We start from the raw sequence: 27,517 nt of genomic DNA, 5'->3' as shown, positions 1-27,517 counted from the left end.
CTTACTTGAATTTGAAGAGATTTTCTGAAGAAAGAGACGCCACTGTACTAGCCACCACTCTGTATTTTCATAATACCTTTCTTCACACACCATTAAGTATTTTCTATAGCTTTATAGGGATTTTTTTTTTAAAAATTCTTAGAAAAATTTATGGTTTAAAACAGAGTCAGCGGGCCGCCCCGTGGCTCACTTGGGAGAGTGCAGTGCTGATAACACCAAGGCCAAGGGCTCGGATCCCTATATAGGGATGGCCAGTTAGCTCAACTGGGACAGTGTGGTGCTGACAACACCAAGCCAAGGGTTAAGATCCCCTTACCGGTCATCTTTAAAAACAAACAAACAAACAAAAAAAAACCCCAAAAAACAAAACAGAGTCAGCAAACTATGGTCCAAAGGCCAAATCCAGTTCACCACATTGTTTTGTAAATAAATTTTTATTAGAATATAGCTGTTGTCATTGGTTTACATATCATCTACGGCTTTCATGCTACAAACATGGCATCGAGCAGTTGCGACAGAGACCACATAAAGCTTAAAATGTTTACTATCTAGCCTTTTACAGAAAATATTAGCAACCACATGGTTTACAGGTATAGACTGACCAGAAATAATGTTAAAGGATATCAAGGTTTAGCAAAAGCCACACTTTGGTGAATAAAAAGGAGATTAACCAATAACTGCACTCCACAATGCTTATAGGTAGCATTTATTAAATGCTTACTATATGCAGGCATTTTCTACATGTTTCCCCACAACTATACAAAGAAGTATAATAAGCTTCATCATGCACATGAGGAAACAGGCTTTGTGACTTTGAGAGTTCTTATCCAAGGTTAGATGGCTAGTAATGAATCAGAGATTTGAACCTAGGCAGTCTGATTTCAAAGGTTGTACTTTTAAGAAGAGTACTGTATCAATTCCTGAAGCATATTTTCAGCAACAATTTTTAATTCAAACATAGTTTATAAAGAAAGCTTATTGACAAATATTGTTATCAGATATCAATTATGACTCAGTTTGTTAAAGTGACTCAAACTTGTTTTAAAACTCTTCTAGCTATGTGAAAGGAAATATAAAGTTTTAACAAATGAAATAGCTCCTTTTTATAATGCACACCCTGGAATCCATGCTTAAAAAAATACACCAAAATCTCACTTATTAAGGTAATGCTCGTTTTTTAAAAGTTTATTATCAGAAGGTCTACTTGATTTTATCTTAAAGTGTTCTACAGATCTACAACTTTACAGTACTTAAACATATTATTCTAATGATTTTTATAATTAATATCTCCAATTGTATTGCCACAAATACATTAATTAAGCAAGACACAATGTAAAAGCACATAATTAAAAGAGCTGCTACGGGTTCTATTATCGTGGTGTCCCACCTTAAGGGAGCCACAGAACCATTATAAGAAGGGCCAGGGATATTTGGGTGTTCAATGCGGGTAAAGTGCCGATTTTGACAGAAATCAGTTACTAGCCACAAATAAAAGGATCCTTTTGTCAGCCCTTTGATGGCAAGTGTTGTCCACTATAGTTCCTTTTATGTATGTTTTACAAAATTAGATAACCCAGACCGGCCTAGCCTTTAGGCTAACTGAATTAGAAGTAGAGAGGTGGCTGCTTTGTAAAGTCATATGGATAAGAAAATGTACAAAGTTCTTTAGCCAGGACTTCAAACCTCTTCAGGGGCATGCACAAGATCTGTCCCAGAGTCAAATATAAAAATATAACTATTGGCAGAGAAAATCTAATGCCAGAGTTTCAGTAGCGTCAGTCTTTCATTTTTTTTTTAAAAACCAGATATTTCTTCTGTCTAGTCTGAGCATATCTTCACAGCACCATGTAAGATAGTTTACAATATACACTTGAATGAAAACAATGGAGAAAATATCACTTAAATCAGAACACAAAAATTTTATTATGGAGCACCAAGTTTTTGTACTTTAACCAATGCAACCTCTTATGCAGAAAGCAAAGATAAAATATTAGAAAGCTTGCAGAGTTAGATTTTACTTGCCAGGAATTGCTAAGGGTTCACCAGACGCTTAAGTAAAGGGGGTAACAGGAAGATTTTTTTGAGTGTCAGAAAACACTCAAAAGGCCAGAAGAAAGGCTATTAGGGATGTAATTGTGCCTTAATATGAGCTCCAGCATCAGGGAATGTGGCGGCAAAACAATTTGTAGCGGTACTAAACAAAAGTAAGTAGAGAGATAAAAGTTTACGAAACTGGGTTGCTTTCTCTTTATGATCTGACTCTGATCACTTCTTCTGAAATTATGCAGGTTCTCAATGCAAAACATAGATGCCAGAATAAACCTGTTTTTCCTTGCCAGTTTATTGTTCTGCGAGCACTAAGAATACTTGATTTCCCACTTTAGTATCTCTGGTATTTGCAAGGCTTTATCAACACTATAAAGCATGCACAGTTCTGATTAAGTCCAAAACTAAGAATGCACAGGAGTGTGCCTCTGACTCTTGAGACAATGTGGTGAACACTTAAATTTCAAGTTCAAAGGCTAGCATTTTCTTATATGAAGAACTAAGGTGGTTGTGCTTGAGGAGAACCTAAGGCTCCATATCCTATTATACTTTGGTGTAATATAGCAGGGACACCATTATCAACAAACATTTTTAAGTGTCAACAACACTGGCAAAATCAGAGTGATATATAGCAGGTTTGCCAAAGACGAAGCAATGCTTTAATACCTACATGTGAAAAAAGAAACATGTCATTTCTATGATTCCACTGAAGTAATTGTTAAAAATAAATAAATAATATGATCTTTAAGGGCTGGCTGGTTACTCAGTTGGTTAGAGTGTAGTGCTGACAATACCAACATCCAGGGTTTGATCCCTGTATCAGCCAGCCACACCCCCCCAAAAAAACCTTTAAAAATAAATATCACTGAAGAGATCAAGTCAATCCTTTTAAAAGAGTAAAAAACAGTATTTCAAGATAAATGTTTCAAATGAAGATAGTCTTATTTCAACTGTGGAAGCACTGCCCTGAGAATGGATACTTGCCAAAAGGTGCTCTGAATTACCACTACTTAGAGGTTTACATTTTTTCTTTAAGTTCCCGTTTTACACATAGAGAAACTAAAGTATATTATACTGAAGAATTTTATTTACAACTGATAAGTAATTTACTTCTTTACCCATAAATACTTTTGTTAATCAGCAGAGGATTTCTTATAATCCACAGGGAATCCATCCTCCAAAGTGTAATGGCTAGTGCTCCTCTCACACCAGTGAACACATCACATGTATCTTTTATCACCAGCTACAACAAACTTGGAAAATACCTATATCATACTGTGATTTCCAAAATGAATGACTATGAAACACATGAAAGTGTTTTGAAAGGCGGTCTGGGCCGGCCCGGTGGCGCACTGCTACAGTGCGCCGCTTGGGAGCGTGGTGGCACTCCCGCCGAGGGTTCGGATCCCACATACAGACCGGCCACTCACTGGCTGAGCGAGGTGTGGGCGCAACACCAAGGGTTGAGATCCCGTTGCCGGTCCGATCTGGTACGGGAGCGACACTGAGGGTTGCGATCCGTTGCCGGTCACGAAAAAAGACAAAAAGGAAAAAAAAGAAAAGAAAAGGCGGTCTGATGAGCCTGACCCCTTGTAGCTTTTATTCTCTTAGATAAAAGTACCAGGGAACAAAAATTTAAACCCCACCCCTTCATTCTGACCTTTGATTATATCCATATGAATTAAACAAACTCTCTTGTAATGGGAAACAGGACGACACAGCTATTATAAATGTGCACTTGTTTTTTGATACCTGGAAGAAGTCACACATCCTAGCTTGTAACCCTGGGCAAGTCCAACCAATATGTCTCAGTTTTTCCTCATTTATAAAACGGCGATAACAGCACTCACACCTCAGCAGGCTGTTTTGAATATTAAATGAGAATATATGTAAAGTGCTTGATACCGTATCTGCAATGAACTATACGCTCTATATATGTTAGCCATTATTATTACTGTAATGAGTCTACTTCACAACACTGAATATTAAATGAGAATATATGTAAAGTGCTTGATACCGTATCTGCAAGGAACTATACGCTCTATATATGTTAGCCATTATTATTACTGTAATGAGTCTACTTCACAACACATTCAGCAGCTCCATTTCTGTCATCCACTTGGGAATTGCCCCACTTCCATATTCAGACTTGAAATATACATTGAAAGACTGGGAAGGAATGTATAGCTTCAATGAGTTGCGTGTGAAATGCACTGTATTTTTCCAAATATCCACCATTTAATGCTTTAGAAAAACTACACTAGGAAAAAAGATGTAGAAAAAGAAAAGTCCTCTCCCACCAGAAAAGATGCTGTAAGTCTATCGTGTAATTTATCATACAACACTGGGAAAAACTAGTGGTAAAAAATGCTAAGCAGGACTGGATGATAAGACAACAGTAATGGGTAAACCAGAACCTCCCTGGCAAACTATGACATATGATCAACCACAGGCATTAAAGAAAACCAGCACATATTCTAATATTAAATGACCATACATGAAATAGCTTTGTTCAAAAGTAAGTACGTGCCGACACTGAATCTTGTCATCCTGATTTAAGACACTGTAATGATGAACTGTAACATTTTTCTATCTGCTGTTAACGTTAGTGGGAAATATGAATGACAAACTACACTTTAAAACCTGCTAGCCACAATTAACAGTTGAAGTATCAGCCTTATTTTGGTATTGGTAGTGGCTACACATCTTAAACTGATGAGAGGAAAAAGCTTTAGTTTTTGCTGTTGTAAGATATCCAGAAGAATAAAAATAAGAAGCCCATAAAAGCATAAATACTGTTCTTACAGTTTAGGTTCAAACTGAATATGTTATTTTTTAGGTCTCACAAATTCTAAACAATTTAAACTATTTACTTAACTTTTTATTACAAATTTAAATTCTTTCAATCAATGGGCAACTATTTATATATACTAGTCAATATATAAAAAGCTTAAACAGGAAGAAATTTACTCCATCCTAAAAGCCCATTAAATGTAATTAGTACAAATTTGAATTAGAGAATCAAAAAAAAAGACAAACAAATCCAACTAATCAAAATACCAAACCTGTAAACAAAACAATAAAAAGTTTACTTGATGGTAACATCTAATATACTTCTGTCCTTTCCCTTGCATGATATTTGGCATACATAAAAGTAATTTATCACTAAATAAATCTGTAAAAATACAGAAAAGCATTTTAGGGCTAAGAAGTGCCAATCTACCTGCAGCTCCTTGGGGAGCTTCATCTGTCCGTGCAGCTGAAGAATTGACTGTCTCCTGGTTGCTTTCAGGGTCTGCCATTTTCTCCTGTCGACGAGCTTCAGCTGCTCCTCTTTTGCCCAGGCCAGAGCCTCGCCGACTACAACAGAAAAATGTCATCATAGGCAGCATTACCAGTGAACCAGGAGCAATGTATAGACAATACAAAGCTCAAATTCATGGAACACAAAGCCAGTTTCTTCTTTTTAAATAAAGATTGCTGCAGAAAATCACTATGCATAACAACTAAGACTTTGTAAATTTAAAATCCAAGTTTTATCCCATTCACAGTACAAGCCTTTGTGTTACTAGGAGCTGTTGTCATCCTTATAGACAGAAATGATTTTTAAACACTTCCACTAAATGGAAAAGTGACTCCTCATGCACAAAAAATTCAATTTATTTAAAATAGAGCACCACTTCCAGAGTAAATAGTGGATCAATACAAAGAGGCTTGCAGACTGACATTGACAATGGAGAGAATAAGAGAAGATGGGGAAAAAATTCCCATCCTCTATGTTTCAGATTACCTAAATCATCCAAAAAGAACTATCCTAATAATGGACAGTAACTCCATCCTTTAAAATAATTAAGGATTTAATATTTATAAATAAATGCAGATGACATTTGGCAAGACACATATTTAGGACAAAGGCACAAAATAGGATATGAAAAAAAGAATGATCTCTCATTTCTCATGACGCATAGTGCATTTTATTGATGATGACCTTTTTTTCTATTTTAATAGAAAAATCAGTAAGTAAACTGGGTATACACAAAAGACCTAACCAAATTACTACAACTTGATAGTAGTTAAACAGCAGCTCTGCAAATTACCTTAGGAAGTGCAGAAATCTACTACTAAAGAAATGTTTTAGACTAAAGTCAAACTACAGTGAAATTAGACACTGCCTAGTAAAGGATGAGAAAGATACAGGAATAACTGACATATCAATGAAGGCTCTGACTTACCTGAGGATACTAGAAGAGTATATTCCCAATTAGTGAGCAAACCTCCTTAAGCAGGAGCTTATCGAATCTTAAGCAGGAGCTTATCTAATCTTAATTTAGCTAATCTTTCCTTCACAAGAAAACAATTTATTCCAAACCCAATTTAGCAAGCTACAAATTAGTGGGATTCAAATTCATTCATTTAACATTTAATTTGATGTTAACACACCAGGCCGAACATTGGACATATATGGTTGCTGCCCTCAAGGAGAGAGTTAGCATAGAGACAAGGACAGCTCAGTAGGCTATCAAGGCACTAAATTTAAGTGGAACCTCAACTTCGTGGAACCTCGACTTCGGAAAAGGTTTGAGATGAAGAGTATTTCAGGCGGGTGGCTAGTTGTACAGCATAACTGCACATGCAGTAAGTTTTTTCACGTGTACTAATGAAGTAATCATGAGCAGAAGGAAAGAAGACTGCAGAGAAAGGCAGGGCAAGACAATTACAACATTAGAGATTACCTGACTTTGCATACAGCTCAAAATTAATATTTGACCACGGTGAATTCAGTTTATATCTCAGACTACACACCTTTGGTAAAAAGATTCAAAATTCAACCTCAAATAGGTCAAAAACTCTGAAGAACTGGGCCGGCCTGGTGGCGCACTGGAGAGTGCGCCGCTTGGGAGTGCGGCGGCGCTCCCGCCGAGGGTTCGGATCCCATGTGGTGACCGGTTCCCGCTCACTGGCTGAGAGCGGCGCGGGCGCAACACCGAGGGTTGCGATCCCATACCGGTCAGTAAAAAAGACAAAAAGAAAAAAAATAAATAAATAAACTCTGAAGAACTAAAAAATTTTCTCAGAAGTCCTCATAAAAATATTGCTAAGAAACCTCAAAAGCAAACAGGTGTACTAACTCCAGATAGTTTAAAGAATTAGCAAATAAGTGGAAAAGAAAGGATTTAAAGTGGCAAGAATACACTTCTCATGACTCACAGGCAACAAGTCACACTGTTTGCTTATGTCACCAACACCAACAGCAGTCAGAATGGATTATTTTACAGAAGAACCAAAAGAAGTGTTAAAACTTTTCTACCTACCTGAGTTAGAGTAGGAAAAAGACAAATTAAAATCATTCCCTCATCACTGGTTTCTGACACATTTAATAGAGGGAGCAAACTACACAAAGAAGACAGAGAATTCATAGCTGGCTACTGAATAATTAGCAGCACAAGAGCAACTGACCAACTGACCAAGCCTGAATTACTGAGAGGAAATTGGAGGAAAGAGATTTTTACCTTTAACGTAAGATTCTCAACCAGGTAATAAAAGTATGTGAAATAAAACACTGTATACATCAAAGGTAGTTGATGTTTTGAAAATGAGATCTACAGCAACTGGGAGAAATAGGAATTGGAGATGTGAGAACACACACAATACCTACAGTTTTTCTTGAGGAGTAGACGGTGTGATACAAAATAAAAATTAAGTACATTTCTCCTCCTCACCCATTATACTTAATAACTGGTGCCAAAACTTTTAGAAACTAATTAGGCAATATTACAGCCATTAAAATAGGCATTCCTTTTGATTCGTTAATCACACTACTGGGGAATTTAGCTACCTTTAAAAAAACAACCCAAATCTGCATAAAGATGCTCATTAGAGATTTATTTGGCATACTAGAACTCCAAAAACAACCAAAGGTCCAACTATTGGCAATAACTCTGTGAAAACAGTGTAGCAACAGAGAAAAAAGCAGAGGACAAGTGTCATCAAAAAACAGCATGATTAAAACTTAGTAAAAACATGTAAATAAATATTAGAGAAGAATTCACAAAAATAACAATTACTAGTTATGTTAGAATAAATGTCTTCATTCAATATTCAAATATAAAATTACTTTACTTTGCTAATTTTAAGAAACACTTGTAAAGAATTTTGATGAAAGCTGAAAATATCTGAGCAATAGAAGATAAATGAACTCACCACAAACTGAAAAAAACCCAAATTGTTACCTGGTACTAGCACAGGAGCCCGTGGTCTTTTGGCGTGTGCTCCGCCTCAAACTGGGGAGCTCAGCAGGTGGGGACTCACTGCGCTTCTTGGTAGACTTTCTTAAACCTATATGTGGGAAATGCAAAAGTAAAATTTTATGAGAAGTGATCATGAATTAAAAATTATAAAATTCTTAGGTTATCATTTCCATGGCCTCTCCAGTAGCATGCTAGGTTTCCTTCCATAGTTTGACTTTACTTAGGCCTGTTCATAATGGGAAAGCTAATGGTACTTGGCACTCCAGTTCAGAATTGGTCTCACTTAGGCCCAACCTTAACTCAAGCTATCCCATACAATGCATGACAGTCCCACCTCTACCAAACCTTCCTCTCTGGAAGTTCCTATCCCTTCTCTGCTACTCCTCTCCACTAACTAAAGCAAGGGATTTTTTTTTGGGGGGGGGGGGCATTTACTATATATTTTAAGAATTTACTAAATTTCATTAAATTTACTAAATGTATCACACTGTTTGGGGGGGGTGGGGGGGTTACTATATATTTTAAGAATTTACTAAATTTCATTAAATTTACTAAATGTATCACACTGTTTTACATTATGCCATTTCAGCTACTTTACACAAGGCTCATCAATAAGGTTATGAGAGAACCCAAAAAAAGCTTTCAGCAAGGAATACACACTAGAACTGAAGGTACTGGAATGTCCACTTTATGGAATACTGTATAATTAGAAAGAAAAGTCAATTAACCACACTTCATGTTTTATTCTGGAAGCTCATTAATGCCTTTATAGGGTTAACAGATTCTTAAAAGGTAGAACAATTAAGTTCATTACTATGAACTAGATGTTTCCAAACATGATGACATACTGAGCACTGACTGCTTTATCTAAACCTCCAGTAGTGAAAGATCTCTAAAGTCAACCATAATATTTCCGTGAGAACTACAGCATCATCTTAAATAGATTTTAACTTTTTCAGAGACCAATTATACAACTGGTTCAGGTCACTTGCTTTTTTCCAGAAAGTCTTAATTTTTGGCTATTTCACTGCTTTAAAGTGAAAGGATAAGAAATTATTCTTTTGATTTTGCTAATGGCACGAGAGAGGTGGTAAAAAGGATTCCAGACGTCATCTTGATCTTTTAGACTATTAATTTTATACCAAACCTAAGGAAAGTTACTAAGTGAAAAGCAAGTTATTCAAGAATCTTTAAACACAAAACAGAAGTTAAATAGACAAAAACTATGTTCAGACAGGCATTATCATTTAGAAATCTAAACCACATCTTTTAGCGCTTTTTTCCAAAATATCTTTCGTAAAAGATTATCTATATATCTGAAACTGGCATAAAAGTATCAAAGACTGAGACTTCAATTGGAGGAAGAAGGTTGGCTTAAAAGTTTCCTAACTTTCAATTTTATTTTCAGGTCAATTTTCCACATAAATATCGCCAGAGTTACTTGGGATTACCAACCTATGTCTGATATCCTGTACTATTCTATCTCTGTCTGGGCACACACCCCAGTCACCTGAGACAAAGAGAGGGTACATGGACAGATCGATGGAACTACCTTAATATGTTCAGCTAATTAGTATCACTATTTTTTAATATTTAAAAAATTCAGAATTTTTTTTTTGCGGGGGTAGCAAAGGATAGTTCCACAGAAATTTTTAAAAAATACTTCAGAAAATATTGTCTTATAGCTGCATTGTGTGATTAAGACTAAAAAATGTACAGTTTAAAGAGAAAAAACCTATTAAAACATTCAAAAAAACAAAGTGCTTTCACTTACAATAAAGCACTTTATTTTTTTGTTTGTTTTGCTTTGTTTTGTTTGGCAGCTGGCTGCTACAGGATCAAACCCTGGACCTTAGTGTCATCAGCACCATGCTCTAAACAACTGAGCTAACTGGCCAGTCTTAAATAAAGCACTTTGAAAACCCTTGTGTTGTCACTAATATTACTTAGCTCATGTAATACTAAAAGTATCTTTATATGTACCATGATATAATAATAGACAGTAACAAAAATTTTTACATCTATTTAGTGACATTCAAAGTAAAATATTCAAATTAATGTATTATAGGCTACTACTATAGTGGTGATTTGAGGTGATGATATACTTTTTAACCAACTTTCTTATACTTTTACTATTCATCTCCTAAAATAGGCTTTGGTGTTTAATCTTTGAAACTTTGATTCAACTATTATTGGGAATTTTGGGGGAGTAAGGGGATCTGACTCCTTCATCTTGGTGTTATAATACCAAGCTCTAACCAACTGAGCTAAACCAGCCAGCCTCTTCAACTATAATTTACATTTTATCAAATGTACTCACCTTAAGCATATGGTTCAATGAGGCTGATAAATGTATTCACCCATGCAACTAGCATCACGATCAAGACACAAAACATTTCCATCACTCTAAAAACTTCCTTTGTGCCCCGTGCAGTTAATTCCCTCTACATCACTCAGGCCCAAGATAACAATGGGATCTGCTTTCTGTTTTGTTTTGTTTTTTTAATTTTTTTTTTCATTGTACCTGTGTATGGTGTACAATTTGTTTCAATACATGCATATATTGTATAATGATTTAATCAGAATAGTTAGAATATCTACCACATAAACATAACTTCTTTGTGGTTAGTATCACTTAAGATCCTCTTTCTAGCCATCTTGAAATACACAATACAATATTATTAGTTATTGTCCCCTAGGCACCAGAACTTATTCCTATCTAACTGTAACTTTGTACCAGTCTACCAACCTTTCCTTGGTCCTCCCTTCCCCCCACCTACCCCCCTTTCTCTGCCTCTGGTAATCACTATTTTGCTCTCTTTTTTTCTTGATTGGCCCGTGATAATTATATATATATATATGGAGTACAATATGATAATTGGGTACAATCATACTGTATGAAATGATCATAAGGGTGCTTAATATATCCATCACCTCAAACCATCACCTTTTTTGTGTTAGGAACATTCAACACCTTGACTAGCTATTCAAAGATACACAGTACACTGTGTTAACTGCAGTCTCCCTATACTACTATACACCCCTAGATGCCATTCTTCCTCTTAACACTTTGTACTCACTGACCACCTATTGCCCCATCCTCTCCCCATTTCTGTTACTATTTTGTCTATTCTAAAATTTCATATAAATGGAATCACACAGTGTTTGAGAAGAATTTGTTCTGTTGCACACATTAGCCCATTTCTTTTTACCACTGAGTGGTATTTTTTTTTTTCCTGACCAGTAAGGGGATCGCAACCCTCGGCACGGTGTGGTCTGCACCAAGCTCGGCCCGTGAGCACACCGGCCATCCCTATATAGAATCCGAACCCGTGGCCTCTGCGCTATCAGCGCCGCACTCCCCCGAGTGAGCCACGGGGCCGGCCCCTGAGTGGTATTCTTGCATATAGATGTGTCACAATCTGTTTATCCATTCTTGGCATTAAACTTTAAGAGGATCATGCTTAGTTTCAGAGAAGGAGGGCAATAACAGAGTGGACAGAAAAATATTTATAACTGATGTCATAATTACACCATAATGTAAAATGACTGTTAGTCTAACTGTCATAACTCCATCTAGTCTGATAAACTAGGAGAGGTAACCTCAAACATTTTCTTGTCTGAAAGACAATACGGTGGCAAAAGAGCTGCTACGCATAAAGCTCTCTAGTGGAAAAGAAGTATCACTATTTGCAACATTACCTGAATCCAGGATGAGACAAAATTAGCTTTTAGATATATTTCTCCTCCAAAAATTGGAACAGGAGAATATGTCACACACAGTAAAAACTGGTAATTGCGGGCCGGCCCGGTGGCGCACCGCTATAGTGCGCTGCTTGGGAAGCACGGCAGCGCTCCCGCAGAGGATTCAGATCCCACATACAGACCGGTTCCCGCTCACTGGCTGAGCGAGGCGCGGGGGGCAACGCCGAGGGTTGCGATCCCGTTGCCGGTCCCGGTCCGGTACGGGGGTGACACTGAGGGTTGCGATCCGTTGCCGGACACGGAAAAAGACAAAAAAAAAAATAAAAACTGCTAATTGGTTAACATCTATGGTTTGAATGTGACCCCCCAACGCTCATGTGCTGGAAGCTTAATCCCCTACACAACAGTGTTGAGAGGTGGGACCTTTAAGAGGCGATTAGGCCATGAGAGCTCTCCCCTCATGAATGAATTAAAGCCATGATCATGGAGTAGGTTCATTATAAAAGGATGAGTTTGGTCCCCCTCTCCCCCACTCTTGCCTATGTGATGCCTTCTGCCATGTCACAACGCAGCAAGAAGGCCCTCACAACATGCTGGTCCCTCAGTGTTGGACTCCCCAGCCTCCAGAACTATGAGAAAATTTTCCTTATAAATTACCCCGCCTCTGGTATTCTGTTATAGCAACATAAAATGGACTAAGACAGAAACTTCTCACCATTTTTAAATGAACCAAGTCAAACCTTAGAAATATATAAATTCCTTTGATAAAAAGAAATTCTTCCAAAAGTCCAAAACATTTTCAGAAAATCAGAAATGGCATACATTCTTGGAAAAAGGCAAGTTCTAGCTGAAGCAGTTTGGTAGATCACTTTCTAGAAGATGAAGATGGCTTAACCTTCTTTTGGCTGAAACTATGCTAGAACATACTATCTTCACAATTTTAGACTATGAGTTTTTCAAAAGTACTTTCAGATATAGAGTTAAGATAATTCCTAATTTTCAGACTCAAAAACATTAACTGTCTTCCTTAAAGATGCATAACCCAGTCAACTATTTCTAAGTGTATTTTGAAGCAGAACAGAGATTACTACTTCTTCGAAGTATTTCTGTCAAGGTGCAAAAATTTTGCTTATAAATGAATACTTTACAACAGTACATATTTTACATACAGTATTTTGTAGAACTGAAATGTGTTTCTTTGTATTCTACTGGTCAAGCAATGTGTATTTCAATAGAAGAGGGAACATGGTAAGTGTAAACCTACGATCTACTAAAAATCAATGAAAACATACATACATGGGTGTACACACCCCCACACACCTCTTTTCCAGGCTCTGGAATGCAGCAAAACTACATTTATTGTTTATTTTTATGATGCCACTCTGAGAAGCAACCAGAATATCATGGTCAGATTAATATACTCTAATCCACAAAGTCCTTGTGTAATGAAGTTAGCTATAAATATAGACTACTTTCCTCAAAGTTCTTGACCCTATTATATTGGTATAAGAATATAAGCAAGTGTTCCTATAATCTTTACTCCTTTGCATAAAGGTGAAACTGGCAGTTAGTACTGTTCTCTTAAAAATCCCAATTGATTTGTTCTATAATACAGACATGTCTCTCTCTTTTTTTGTTAACGCATATTCTTAACCAATAACTGATTTATTCAAAGGAAAGGGCTTCATCTTTTTAAAAAATGGTCCTTTTGCAAAGGGGCTTTTCAGGGTGAAAAAATTAAACTTCTTATGTATCCAACTGTAGAGTTAAAAATTTTAAAATACAACATTTTAAAAGAACCAACAGACTGAAGGTTGACAACAGACTTATTTTACTCACTGGACCCTTACTTATACAAAAATAGTTAAGAAGCTTTTAGGTGTCTTCTACTTATATGATCAATTTTTTTTTCCTACTTGAAATTTTAAGAAGTATTTCTCATTACATTAAACTACTGTGAAATGATTCCAATTTTGTCATTTTACAGGAGAAATGAGTACTGGGTAACATGACTGTCCAGTTAAGTAAAGGAGTCACCAAAGGTGAAATACTACCAATACTGAAATTGTATGGCTTTTAGCCTTAATTTTAAGTTACTTAAAAAGTAACAATAGACAATTGGACATATTCTTATATGATCTATGTTATAGCCATGCTAATGTTTTATATGGTATTTACATATATCAGACCTAACACATAGTCCTACAATAGAAATAAAGTCCACCAATGATAAAGTATTCTAGCAATGCAATAATTAAGTAAACTTTCCAGTATCTTAAAGATACCTTATGTTATACATGGAGTCAAAGGAAACATCAATGTCAATGTATTTGACAGGGCTATTTAAAAATCAAGCAGAGAGTGGCGGAAGGGATAAGAGGTTGTTCTAAGATTGTTACTCAGTGAATAATTATTCCATTCAAACACACATGACAGTTTTTATTCTCAAGCTTATATATTCATTTAAAAGTGACATTTAAAGATGATAAACACCTATTGTTTAATGTCCAGCAACTCTTTTTTTGAGTGCCTTGCTTATTTATTTATTTATTTTAAATTCTCTGAGGAGCTATCTCCTAGCCCTTCTCCATGTGGTACTGATGGAACTGTCATTCATAGTACACTCCTACTATATGAGTGGGACTCAGACTGACCAAACTATTCCCATCACCTCCAATCACTATCTCATTTCTCCCCTCCGACTCAGTGATGCATTCAAGGATAGGCATATGACCAAAGGAAATCAGGGACTTTCTTACAGGCTGACATATAAATTATTGGACAGTGTCCCCATTTTTTTTTTTCTTCTTTTGGAAGGAGGGATATGGGGAGTCATACATCACAAGGTTTAGGACTGCCGGGACCATCTTCATTTGACCTCTAGGATCCAGCCAAGCCTAGCCAATCTCTTGGCTTTACGAATCATATGAACTACTGTATTAAAATTTTTAGTCTACAAGAGATGTAGCCTGTGGGCCAAATCTGTTTGGTGGCCTGTTTTTGTACAGCCCACAGCAAAGAATGATTTTTACATTTTTAGAAAGTTTAATAAAGAAGAATATGTGACAGAGACAGTATGTGGTCAGCAAAGCCTAAGACATGTACTATTTGGCCCTTTACAGAAAATGTTTAATGACCTGGGCTTTGAGAATAAAAGTGAAGAACAGTACAAGGAACTCATCCAAATTTCAAAAGCTAGTTAAAAATTTAAAAGAAAAAAACCCCCCTTTATATAGAAAAATAAGATCTGAGCTAAACAGTGTCTAAGCAATAAAAGTTTCAGTACTTATTTTCCTAAAATACTAGGTTATCTTGATTTTAACTTACTTACACTTTTATCATATTCTGACAGAAAGCAAATAGATCTTCATTTTAAAATGAAACAGACAAACCAATATGAATAAGGTACACAAATAAATACTTTACACAGGGTAGACAGACAGAAAACTGCTAGAATTCATTTACATTTGTAGGTATTAGAGGACGAGTATAATTGATCTTTACAAGGCAAATCCCCAATTTGTTTACATACTAAAAAGTTATCAAGTAATTACATTAAGTATCTATTTATTTACATGTCAAATCTGATTCAAAAGAATCACTCTTTTTTCCTTTATGCTTTGCTACATAAAAAGTACCAAAGAATGTGACTATTATAGCACATCGGGAATTTAGTTTAGAATCGTAGAATAGAATCATTTTGCTACTGGAAAAATTGGGCCCAATACTTTGCTACATAAAAAGTACCAAAGAATGTGACTATTATAGCACATTGGGAATTTAGTTTAGAATCGTAGAATAGAATCATTTTGCTACTGGAAAAATTGGGCCCAATAAAGAGAATTAATTAACTATGGGTGTATCTTCAGTAACTAGCTCTTGACTCCTTTAGTCAGTGGATGTGCACACATCTGACACGAGGCAACATACTCATAAGAATCTGGCATAACTTGAATATTGTGTGTCTACTTTAAAGTTAATAAACCTTTATTAACAGTTACTCTGGTAAAATAAATTCACAAAATTGAAAGTAATCTATTACCATATAAAAAGGGATCACAGATTTTTATTTTAAAATCACTCAGTAATAATAAAAGGTTTTGCAAACGATAATGAGCTAAATCCCAAATGCAATTTTCTAAAGTAAATTTTTATTTCCTAGTTAATGCACAGCCATTTCATGCATTGATTTGGTAATATGAATTAATAATATTAGAAATGGGCAAAGATATTCAGCTATGCATTATTTAAAATAAGAAGAAACTGAAAAGGAGCTAAATATCAATAGGGAATGGTTAACAAACAATATTATTGTAATAAGAACTACAGGAACATAGTTATTAGTTAATGAGAATATGAACAAATTGCCACTTTTCCACTGCTGGTGGGAATGTTCATTCATACATTTCTAGGGGCAATTTCAAAATATATATCATTATTAAAAAGGAACATAACCAGTGACCTAACAAGGAAATAATGGTATAAATTACAAAGCTATACTTAATTTAAAATTTCAGAAGAATATAAATGTCTGTTAGTAGAGAATGGGCTAAATTAAAGTACATCATATGCAGCCACTAGAAATAATATAATTTATAGTTCTTTAAAAGGAAAAAAGTCTGTTGAGTGTTTAGTCAGATAAAGCACTTTTTAGTTTCTTCACATCTAGAACACGAACACTACTTCGTTCTGTCATTGCAAGAATGTATGTCAAGAGTCTATTACAGAGCTTGGCACATAACAGGCCCTCAAAAAGCAATGCCTACTGTCAGGTATAGCGAGATCCTACTTTTGAAAAAGCATGTGCACATGCATAGAAAAGTGTCTGCCTTCTGAGTCAAGACAGAAGATTGAACACACATGCATTCACTTCTGCCCCTTCGTGCAATGCCACTAAAACAGAATTAAAAGAATCTGAGACATAAATCCACAAGGATGGGAAAAATGGAAGAGAACACAATTGCAACACAACTTTAAAGATAAAAAGCAGAAACACCAGAGCTCAATGCAATGAAAAGTCCAGAAAGCTGAAAGTAGAAAACTGAGATAAGTACCAATTAGACTGACACTACAGAAACCCAAAAAGATTCAGAAACTGATGGTTTCTGGGTAACTTTGAGGTTAAAACTGTTCCTCTCCTGACCCAGCAAAGCACTGGACCTTCGTTTTTTTTAGAAATTATAAAACATAGGTTAAGTACACAGTTGCAAATAGGTACACCATACCAAAAATAAGAGTGAAGGAGGGGGTCAAGTACAAATAGTCATACTGGCTGACATACATACCTCCTCCTTCCCAGACCTAACCCTAACCCCAGAACTCTGGCACTTAGGCTTTTACCTTGAGGTAGGAGTTTGAAAGAATATTCCCTGTGAAATTTTACCAGCTGAAGAAAAAAGATCTAAAAATAACAATAGAAGAGATTCCCTAAGGAAACAGCCCAACCAGATCACTAGACAGTAAATCTCAGATAAATCTCACTTACATACTCAGAGTTCACAAATTAGATTTTTTTTGGTCTCGCCTTACATTTGAGTGTGAGGATACAACCAGGAATTACCAGAATATGAGGAAAGTTCCCAGTATGAAAGACAAAACCAACTCAAATCCACTCCTCCACCCAAGAAACTAAGAGACTATGCAAACAAAGAAAATTCAGTATTAACATCCTCCAAAAAAAAATCTATAAGCCAAATACAGGATTGCATAAAAAGGAAATAACAAAATAACCTCTTTGCTGTGGACTGACTTAATTGTGTCCCCCAAAGTCCATATATTAGCAGCTTAATTCTCACTGTGACAGTTCAGAGTGGGAAATCCTATTATGATAATTGAAAGGTGGGGCCTTGAAGAGGTGATTAGATTTGCAGGACCATGCCTTAGTGAATGGATTAATAACTGTGATCAGGAGTGTGTTTCTGAGGGCCTTAAAATAAGAGCACATGAGAGTCTCTCTCGCTCTCTGCTCTGCTGTATGAGACCCTTGCATTGCTATAAAGCCACCACCAAAGAAAACCCCCACCAGATGTGCTCCCTGAACCTTGGACTTTTCCCAGCCTGTGAAACTGCAAGCAATAAATTTTGTTTATAAATTACCCAGTTCTGGGTATTTTGTTATAAGCAACAGAAATGGACTATTACACTGTTGAAAGTAAAACAAGGGGGGTGAGGAGGTGCAGCAAAATCAATAGAAAGGTTGGAAGATGAAGTTGAAGAAAATCTATCAGAAATAGAAAAAAAAAAAAGTAAAGCAAGAGCAAAAAGATAAGAAAATCAAGACCATCCAAGAGGATAATCACCCCAAATAACAGGAAGTTAAGAAAGAGAAAAAAAAACAAGGATAGAGTGACCATCCATTCTAATGTGCTTGGGACTACCCTGATTTTCAGAGCTGAAAGTCCTGAGTCTTGTGGAATACTTCAGATAAATAACAGGAAGTTAAGAAAGAGAAAAAAAAACAAGGATAGAGTGACCATCCATTCTAGTGTGCTTGGGACTACCCTGATTTTCAGAGCTGAAAGTCCTGAGTCTTGTGGAATACTTCAGACCCAGGGAAAACAGGACAGTTGGTCCCTAACAAGCAATGAAAGTAAATCCAGAGCTATGGGCTGTATCATGACAGTTCCAAGTAACAGAGGTAAAGATCTGCAAGATTCCATACATATACCACAAATTAGGAATAAGTACGGTTCCAGTACTGAAAGCTAAGGATGTTGTAAATCTTCAAAATTCAGAAGGAAAATAATTCCCAACCCAGAACCCTATATTCAACCAATCTGTCAAACAAGTATCAAGGTAGTATGACACATTTTCAGACATTCAAAATCTAAAAAAATAAAGTCTTTTTAAAAAATCTCCTAAATACTTTTTCTTAGAAAGGAAGTGGAAGATTTGTTCCACCTAAACAAGAAAGACGATGTAATCTGGAAAAAGAAAACTGAAAAGATTGAGAAAACAATCCCAAAGCTACAAGCAGCGTAGGCTGGCATAAAGAGCAATCTTCCAAAGGCCTCATTTCTTCAGGAAGATGAAACAGATGCACGTAGACAGCTTGAAAAAAGATTTAGATACAATTAGTAAGGAGTGTGGAAGTTGAATAAATGATGGGTTCATAGAAAAGTAACAAAAAATAATCACTAAATTCAGGAAAAACAAAAATGTGTAAGAAAGGAAACATTCCTATGTGGCTCAGTGTAAATAACATTTACATATTCCTGGGACATAAACATTGAATACTGATTGTGACTAGAAAAACAGGAGGTATGTACAGTATGTGTTTGATGGGTGAAGGGGGAGGGGTAAAGTTAGAAGAAGAATCCTCATCTTCTCTACGAAGAATGTACTAGAGATCAAACAAACGAAAAAACAAATGGACATATAAAGGCACATGATTTAGAGAATGACATAAACCAAAATAATCAGCTATGGGAAAGGGCAATGTGGAAGGAAGACTGATATTTTTTAATAATAAGTCTTATATAACTCTGACTTTAAACTGTGCATAAGTGCTGATAGATATAGAGAAAAATTTTGGCACAATACATACCAAAAAAAAGAGGTAGAACTTGGTGAACGGAATTAAAAGTATTTTGTATTTTTCTTCTTTGTACATTTCAGTATTTTCTGATTTTTTTTTTTTTTTTGGTAAACATATTTTAGAATTAGAAGTATCAAAATTATTACAGAATACAGGGGCAAGAATAAAAAAGCAATTTTCACTAACTTACATGTAAGTTCAGTAAAATGTAATTTGGCTAAGTTATAATTCTTATTTTGACCTGGTATACAAAAATACTTAACATAGTCATTTATAATTCACAAACAATGTAAAACAAAGTAAAGCCTTCTCAACAAAGAGGCCAATGATACTTGTTTCCATTTAATGTTATTTATTTATTTATTTGTTTGTTTATTTATTTATTTATTTATTTTCAGTGTGGCAACTCTTTTTGTTTTTTAAGTGTTTGTTTGTTTGTTTGTTTGTTTATTTATTTATTTATTTATTTTCAGTGTGGCAACTCTTTTTGTTTTTTAAGTTTAATGCAATTTTTTAAGCCTCAAAAATATTATGATTCTGTTGGTAATTTTCCAAAGTGGCTACATATCGCAACTATTAAACTTCTAAATTGCTAAATTATCTTAACAGCTACCTTATAATACAGAAAACTCTTCATACTCAAGCTTTTTCCTAAAAAAGCTTTCCCAACCCAACACCTCACAGGGCTCAAAGATAATCCAACTTTTCAACTCAACAGGGATAATCCTACAATATCCAAGCAGATGAAACCAAAAGTCTAACTTTTAAATTCTTTTCTCCTGCTCAGCTCACTCATATTTCCTCTCTCCATGCTAGAGATGAAAAATGTCATGTCTAGGAGTGATGGAAAGGGTCCTAATAATCTAAGCAGAATTACCTTCCCATAATTTGGCATTTGCCTGATTCTCGTCTAGTTCTAATAATGGACACAGGCTGCCTGCAAGTTACCAGGAAGAGTTCTGAAACTCAAGATAGAAATAAGCTGGTAACTACTGCTGACTATGTTATTAATAATGTGTACATGATGTCCACTTTAAATAATGGAGAGTAAACTTGATCTACAAATAGATACACCAGCCTGGAAATGTAATACCTTTAAATTTTTCTATAAATAAGTTGCCTAATTACTCAGATTTTAATCACCAACTGTTTTCATAATTTATGCCATCATCTACTACTCAGACACTTTGAAATTACTGAAAATTTTTTAAAAATCAGCTTACTTTAAAAAAGAGGGAAGATTAGCAAAATATATTTTGAAGCCAAACTACAATTAATATATTATAAAAATATTTTTAAAAACCATCTGTATCATTACATTGCCCTACTGGTTTTACATTTATGTTATATAAATTTGCAAGAATCTGTTTACTTAGGTTAAACAACACATAGGTAGCTATAATAATTTCCTAATGCACATTAAAAATTGTCACATAACACTATTCTTTCTAGGGTACTCTCAAGACCTCTACCAAGTGACACAGGGTGACCTCTGTCCCAGAGCTATTTTGATCAGTTGCAGCTGGCAAGCAGCAATGCTTCAGGAAGCCCATCTCTAAAGTAGCTGTTTCCCTAGAACTCCTGCCAGCCCTAGTTCCTTACCAGAAACTTATTCATCAGCCTATCAACAGTTGCCAAAGCAACAAACTGGAAAAGGTCTTCCTGCTGAAGTGTCCTGACCAAATGCATTGTATCACTTCCCATAGTGTATTTATTCCATGGACCACTGCTGTCTCCCAAGGTAGTAACAGTTGGTCAAATAAATTTGTAAAATACTGGGTTACGCAGAAGTTACTGGAAGACTTCCCACAGCTTTCAATATGTTAACGCTATCCTGAATCTCTTCAAATACCTCCACTCTTAATGCACCACTATGTGATGGTGTATTATATAGTACTTTTAATTTTACGAAGTTGTATTCGCATATATTTTCATTTATGCTTCACAAGAATGAATATTATGATTTTGCAAATAAGATTAGGGATAAGGTTGGTATTATAACATTAGTTGAGTATCTGTCCAACCTCACAAAACCAGCAGGAGATAACAAAACTTGAAGTCTGGGTCTTCCAAATCTAAGAACAGCTATCTTAAACTACCTTAAGCTGATAAATGGCCAGGATTTACTCCTTCATTCTCAAAATGCGGCTCTAAATGTGTTTTCTGTCTTAAGATATTCAACTTCAGTTGTGTACCCTAAATTTTGTGATGCATACTACATACTAAGCACTATGCTAACTCTCCCTACGTATTCATTTATCCCTCAAATAGCTAATTATGCCCATTTTACAATAAAAACTTTATAAACTTTCCCACCCAGGATTTTTAGCTCTATATTAATGACTCTCTCCCCCAAATACCATTATCTAAAACTCAGAGAGGATCAAAAAATACGTCACTTTGCCCCTATATCCTTAAGTAAAATTTCCTGCCAATTCTTTTGCTTCTTACATAAACTCTTTCCTGAAGTGATACATTTAACCATGCCTAAAATTCACTCTGCCCTGTTTGACTTCAAGAGGCCTTCCCAGATTTAGCTCACCAAATCTACTCATTCCTATGCATTCTGTTTCCAAGACCAATTTCTGGAATCAGATGGCCTGTGTTTGACTCTTGGCTCTATCACTTCTTAGTTCTGTGACCTTGACCAGTGACCCTGAAGTTCCCTTACCTGTAAACTGGGAATTGCCACACAGGGTTGATGAGGAGCAAATAAAATAATCTATGTAATGTATTTAGAACAATTGTCAGGCACTTATAAGCACAATAAATATTTGCTATTATCTTGTTTTGAAATGTTTTTCACTTATTTGAAAAGAAGCAAACATACAGTGAACTGTATGAATCCCTGGGTTTACACAGTATTCATCCCAAAAGATTAATCAATACCATAAAAGAAGGATCAAGAAAATAAAATTTCATTTCCTCTGGGTCTTAATATCTCCAAATGACCCAATTAGGTTACAACAAACAGAGGAACATGGGTTAAAAGTGCCTACTAAAGAAAGCAAAGGCTTCAAAGTCACACACACCCCCATCTTCAAATCCTAACTCTACCACGTAGGAGATACGTTACTCAGAGAAATTATTTCTCTCCTTGGAATAAATTTCCTTAATAACTATCCTAATGTAGCATCATTTTGAAAAGTAAATGTGACTGCATATGTAAAGTACCTGGCACTTATCTGATGCTAAACAAATGCTGGTTCCCTTCTCTTGTTTCAACAGCTTAGACTATAATTAGAGATTAGAACAAGGGTAGCAACAGTGGAAACAGAAAAGCAATATTATAGTGACAATAGAACACACAGATTTTGTGAAAGGGAAGAAAATAATTATGAAATGAGTTTTAAAATACTAAATCAGTTTATGACCATGTACAGAGTAGGTTTAAAAGAATTATCTGTATTGCTTTTATCAAGGCACAGAACTGTTGATATTTAGCAATTGAGAGCTCCCTCACAACCAAGAAATCCCCCTGAGCAGCCACTGGTAAGGTTGGGTTTTCTTTTAAAATCATGTTAACAGACCCTTTAAGAAAAAGAAAGCTGATCTCCGATAAGAGTCAAGGTCATGACACTCAAATACAATCTGCTACCACCTCCTAGAAATAAGAACTGAAAGAGATGAGCTGTTCAAGTGAAGTAGACTAGAAGGCAGAAGGTTGAGAGTAAATCCCACGGAACTTGCTGTAAGCTTAACCTGTCCATTGGCTGTGAAGATTACACAGCCTACTACAATGGACGAACAGATGAGGTCAGGGACATACATACAGATGCACACATGCTTCTACTTCACTTAAAAGCAGGGAGGGTGGAGGTATAAAAGCTGACACAAATAACTCTAATTGTCAAGAAAACCGTGGCAGGATAAACAGACAGTTGGTTGTCCTTTTTTAACCTGGCCTTTTATTTCTTTTTGACTTTAAGATACCAATCTAGCTAATCTTAATCCAGCATCTATACCCTTAAACTTAAAAATATAGAACAAAGTTATCTTCAACAGCAATCCCATGATATAGGTTAAACATAAGATTTTATATATTCCCTGTAGCATTCTTGTCAAAGTTTAGCTAATATTGAATCAATCTTATAGTAATTATAGATTGTAGGGTTAAACTAAACAGAGCTAACAGCTCTGATTCAATACTAAGTTAGGCTAATTCAAGATTAGCTAAACTTTGACAAGAATGCTACTAGACAATATGTAAAATACAACCGATAATCATGATGAACAGTTGAGTTCTTGAAGATGTGTTCTGGAGGAAAAAAGAGGGGGAAAGTACCTGGAGAGCTCCAAGGCAGGCTCACAAAGGAGTGTACATAACACTATGTTTCTCCCATCTAGTTTCTATTTCTTTGCTTGAGTGTATTATTCTCAAACACTAGTTCTTTCTACTCTACTGTAAGCTTCAAGGGAGAAATATTCTTTCACACTAACCTAGACCCTGAGCAGTGTACAGAACATGAGAGGTATTTATATTTAGACTAAGCTCTTTAAAAGCCATAAAATACTACATATGAATAAGGTTTAATTTATACACATTTATTCTAATAACTTAATTCAGTGTTTCTATACATCAAGAATATATAATACCAAAAAAGAACATCTGAGTTCTGATCATGATCAAGAATAACTCATAACTAAATTAATAATTTTGTATCTGGTATAGAAGAAAATCCAACCTTATGTCCCATCCTGATATTAGGAAATAACTGACGTAGCAGATATTGCCAAAAGAAAGATACAGCATTCCTTACCTGTCTCCATAAAACTAAATGTAGTAGCAGTTATTACGTACTATTATATGCAGATACACGTACAGTGATAAATTTAAGACTGCCTCAGACTGAGGAAAAAACCACCTACCTCAAAAGCATAATCACTTTTGACAAACCAAGAGAAATTTTCTCTAATTAAAGAATAAGATCTTTCTATAAACTTACTTGCTAATTTGGCTTGTAATCCAGATGGTCCAGGTTTTGATGTCTCTGACTTAGAAGACCCTGGAAGAGACAGTTTTGTTTTAGGAAGGCTAACTTTAGGGCTGAAACGAGCAGCCCAATCAAATTTTGAAGAGCCACCAGTTTTACTCTGTTCCTTTTCCCTGCTACTTCTTCTGGGACTGGGACTGGATGCTGAACGGGAACGCCTGGCCTTGCTCTGGTCTTTTCCTTGTTTCACCCTGGCACCTGGTGGCACAGTGGAGGAGGCCGAGGCTACAGCAGATGACGAGGAGGAAGTAGAGGCAGCAGCAGAGGAATCAGTGATGGTGCTACACCCAGCTTTGGCTGAGGTGGCTGATTTTGAAGCCAGCTTGGTAGGTTTTGCAGATCTCTCTTCAGCACCAGTTGATTCTGACCCAGAACCACTCTTTACACAAGAACTCTCTGTCCTCTTTCTTTTCTGACTCCGTGAACTACCAGCGGCCCCACACTTTCTGGTGTGAGCCTTGCTTGTTGATGGTGATTGTGCAGATTTCAGTTGTTGCTCCTGGTCTAAATGTCTCTTCTTTGATTTACTATGTGGCTTATTTGTTTCTGAGGGAGATTCAGTATGCTGAAGTGCTTTTGGTTTTTTTGCAGAACTAGGAGAACTGGTCCTGTTGTAATCTGGACTAGCACTGCGTTTCACTCCTCGAGAACTGTCTTTCTTAGGCACCTGCACCGTTTTTTGCCTTTCTGAAGTATTGGCTCTGTCTGGATCCTCTGGTTGTGGAACTATGACAGCAGATGATGAACTGCAGCTTCTAAGAGGTCAGATAAAAAAAGAGTTAATATCAGCCTGTCATCATTAAATCTGACTTATAACACTTATTTACTAACTTTTAAATCTCTGGAAATAAGTGCCTTTAAAAAATAGTGCAAGTTTTCCGAAGTCCAGCATTAAGTAACTACAGGTTTTTCAAACGGCTTAAAATTGCAAAAAGGAAAAAAAAAAGCAGGTGTGACTTTGAATGGTAAAATATTTGAAGATAAGGGTTTTTCTTTAGCCCAAAGATTACTGATACTAACACTTCTAATCACAAAACAAGAATTAAGATTATAAGAAAAAGAATGCTTAGTGGTTCAGAACCAGTGGAAACTAGAATATTGATGCTCTATTCACAAACACAGCTGCTTTGTCAAAGCTGAGAAGAAATAAGCATTAATGTATGTACTTTCGAAATGAAGGTTAGAAATTTTATATTGCAGTTTCTATCAAATCTTTACAGTTATTTTCCTTTCCAAAGACTCATGTCAATTAGATCTTAAAAATCATCGACCTCAACTAAGGCTATGACAAAAAAAAAAAAAAAAAGAAAGACAAACAATGATAAAATGGCATTTTAGATGCCTATAATGGTTCGTTAAGCAGAAGGGGAACCTCACAGCTCTCTAAACAAGGAAAAAGTTCACTGCACTGATACCACCGAAAAGGTGATAAACTATTAATCCAAAAGTTACACTCAGAGAATAATGAAAACAAGTATCACAACATTTTGGGATAACCCAGTAAGCTTTAATATTATGCAATGATTCAAATGCAAATAATTCGGCCTTGAAAATGTATAAGCAATGTGAAGATTTACCTTTTAGAAAGGTGTCCCCTTGACAGTTCAGAAGTAGTATTAGACTGCACTTTGGGTGCCTTAGAATTAGATTTTCTACTCTCAGGAGGGCTATATCCCTTATGTTTTGCCTGCCCTAAATGTGACCTGTCAGCAGAAAATCAAAACAGAAATCAGGAAACTGAGATGCAAATACAATACTGAAAGTGAAATATTTTTACATTTAAAAAAAAAAGGCCTCCAAATTCTTCATTATCGACCCTACTCTTTTTCCAAATATTTATAACATTACATTATCATTCTGTCAAATAACTGGCAAAAGAAATTGCCTCTAAGAACCAACTTCCCTTAACACCCAAGAGTTAAGGTTTCTTATTATCCGTTGTCATAACTGCATAACATTATGGTTGCATAAGCAATAATGACTTTCTCAGCAATTATGCATCAAACATTCAAATATGCTACATTCTTTTTTTTTTTTAAGATGACCGGTAAGGGGATCTTAACCCTTGGCTTGGTGTTGTCAGCACCATGCTCAGCCAGTGAGCTAACCAGCCATCCCTATATAGGATCTGAACCCGTGGCCTTGGTGTTATCAGCACTGCACTCTCCCGAGTGAGCCACGGGCCGGCCCCTCAAATATGCTACATTTTTACAAAAAGCAAATCCAGACTTTAGATCTAAGTACTACTTCTAACAGATAATATGACTAATAGCTTTAAAAGTTTAAAGAAAAGGCAATTTGTGACTCCTACAATGATACTGATTTCCAATTTGTACATTAAAATTCAGGTAAGCACAGTAAATGCAGAAGCAGATGAGTCAATTCTCAAACTGATTTTACACAGAAAATCATTCAAAGCACTAAATAGTAAATAAACCTACATAAAATCAATATAGCGGTATTTGCTAAGAATTTAAAGAATTCGAGAATTTAAACCAATAGAAGTACACACACACACAAAAGCAAATCCTAAAGAGATGTAGAATTTATCACAAAATATTCCAAACACATGCAAAAGATTCTATCATTGTTATGGTTGCATTATACTTATAATAAAGTTAATCCCATGACAACATTGTTCTAAAACTAAGTTTGAGAGTTATGGAGAAACTATATTTTCAGTTGTTCAGTAGATTTTTCTTCTAACCTCGAGCAATGGTTACGAGATTTACATAAACAATAAAAAGGGAGAATGCATTAATATATATCCAGAAAAACTGGTGTTTATATGATATTAATGTAGTAAATGTAATTCACAGCCAACATCCAAACTCCATATAAAAGAGCATACATTAACAAGAACTTAGAACAAAGTTTTACTGGCACCACAGATGCTAACTTTGTTTTAAGAATAAAAAAAAAAAATTTTTTTTTTTGAAGGCTTTCACTCCACACATCATCTCAAAGGAACTCAGAAACAAGTCATT

The 27,517-nt window shown here is 35.6% G+C and overlaps 1 protein-coding gene across 5 annotated transcripts in view; it reads right to left on the bottom strand.

The window, feature by feature from the left end:
- The window catches only part of TRIP12 (thyroid hormone receptor interactor 12), a 151,341-nt gene that overhangs the window by 63,571 nt on the left and 60,253 nt on the right, over nucleotides 1-27,517 (bottom strand). For 3 of the 5 annotated variants that reach the window (XM_008582716.1, XM_008582717.1, XM_008582715.1), the window contains exons 3-6: nucleotides 26,108-26,233; nucleotides 24,483-25,285; nucleotides 8,277-8,382; nucleotides 5,270-5,406 (exon numbers count right to left, since the gene is read on the bottom strand). In XM_008582716.1, the coding sequence (XP_008580938.1) occupies nucleotides 5,270-5,406; nucleotides 8,277-8,382; nucleotides 24,483-25,285; nucleotides 26,108-26,233 (1,172 nt within the window). The remainder of the gene's footprint in view (nucleotides 1-5,269; nucleotides 5,407-8,276; nucleotides 8,383-24,482; nucleotides 25,286-26,107; nucleotides 26,234-27,517) is intronic. The other 2 variants (XM_008582718.1, XM_008582720.1) reach the window with 1 other exon arrangement.

Source organism: Galeopterus variegatus, unplaced genomic scaffold (genome assembly GCF_000696425.1).
Source record: "Galeopterus variegatus unplaced genomic scaffold, G_variegatus-3.0.2 Scaffold2707, whole genome shotgun sequence".
In the NCBI taxonomy this organism is placed as follows: Eukaryota; Metazoa; Chordata; class Mammalia; order Dermoptera; family Cynocephalidae; genus Galeopterus; species Galeopterus variegatus.
The sequence above is the reverse complement of the archived record's forward strand: the minus strand, read 5'-3'. Positions and strand labels throughout refer to the sequence as shown.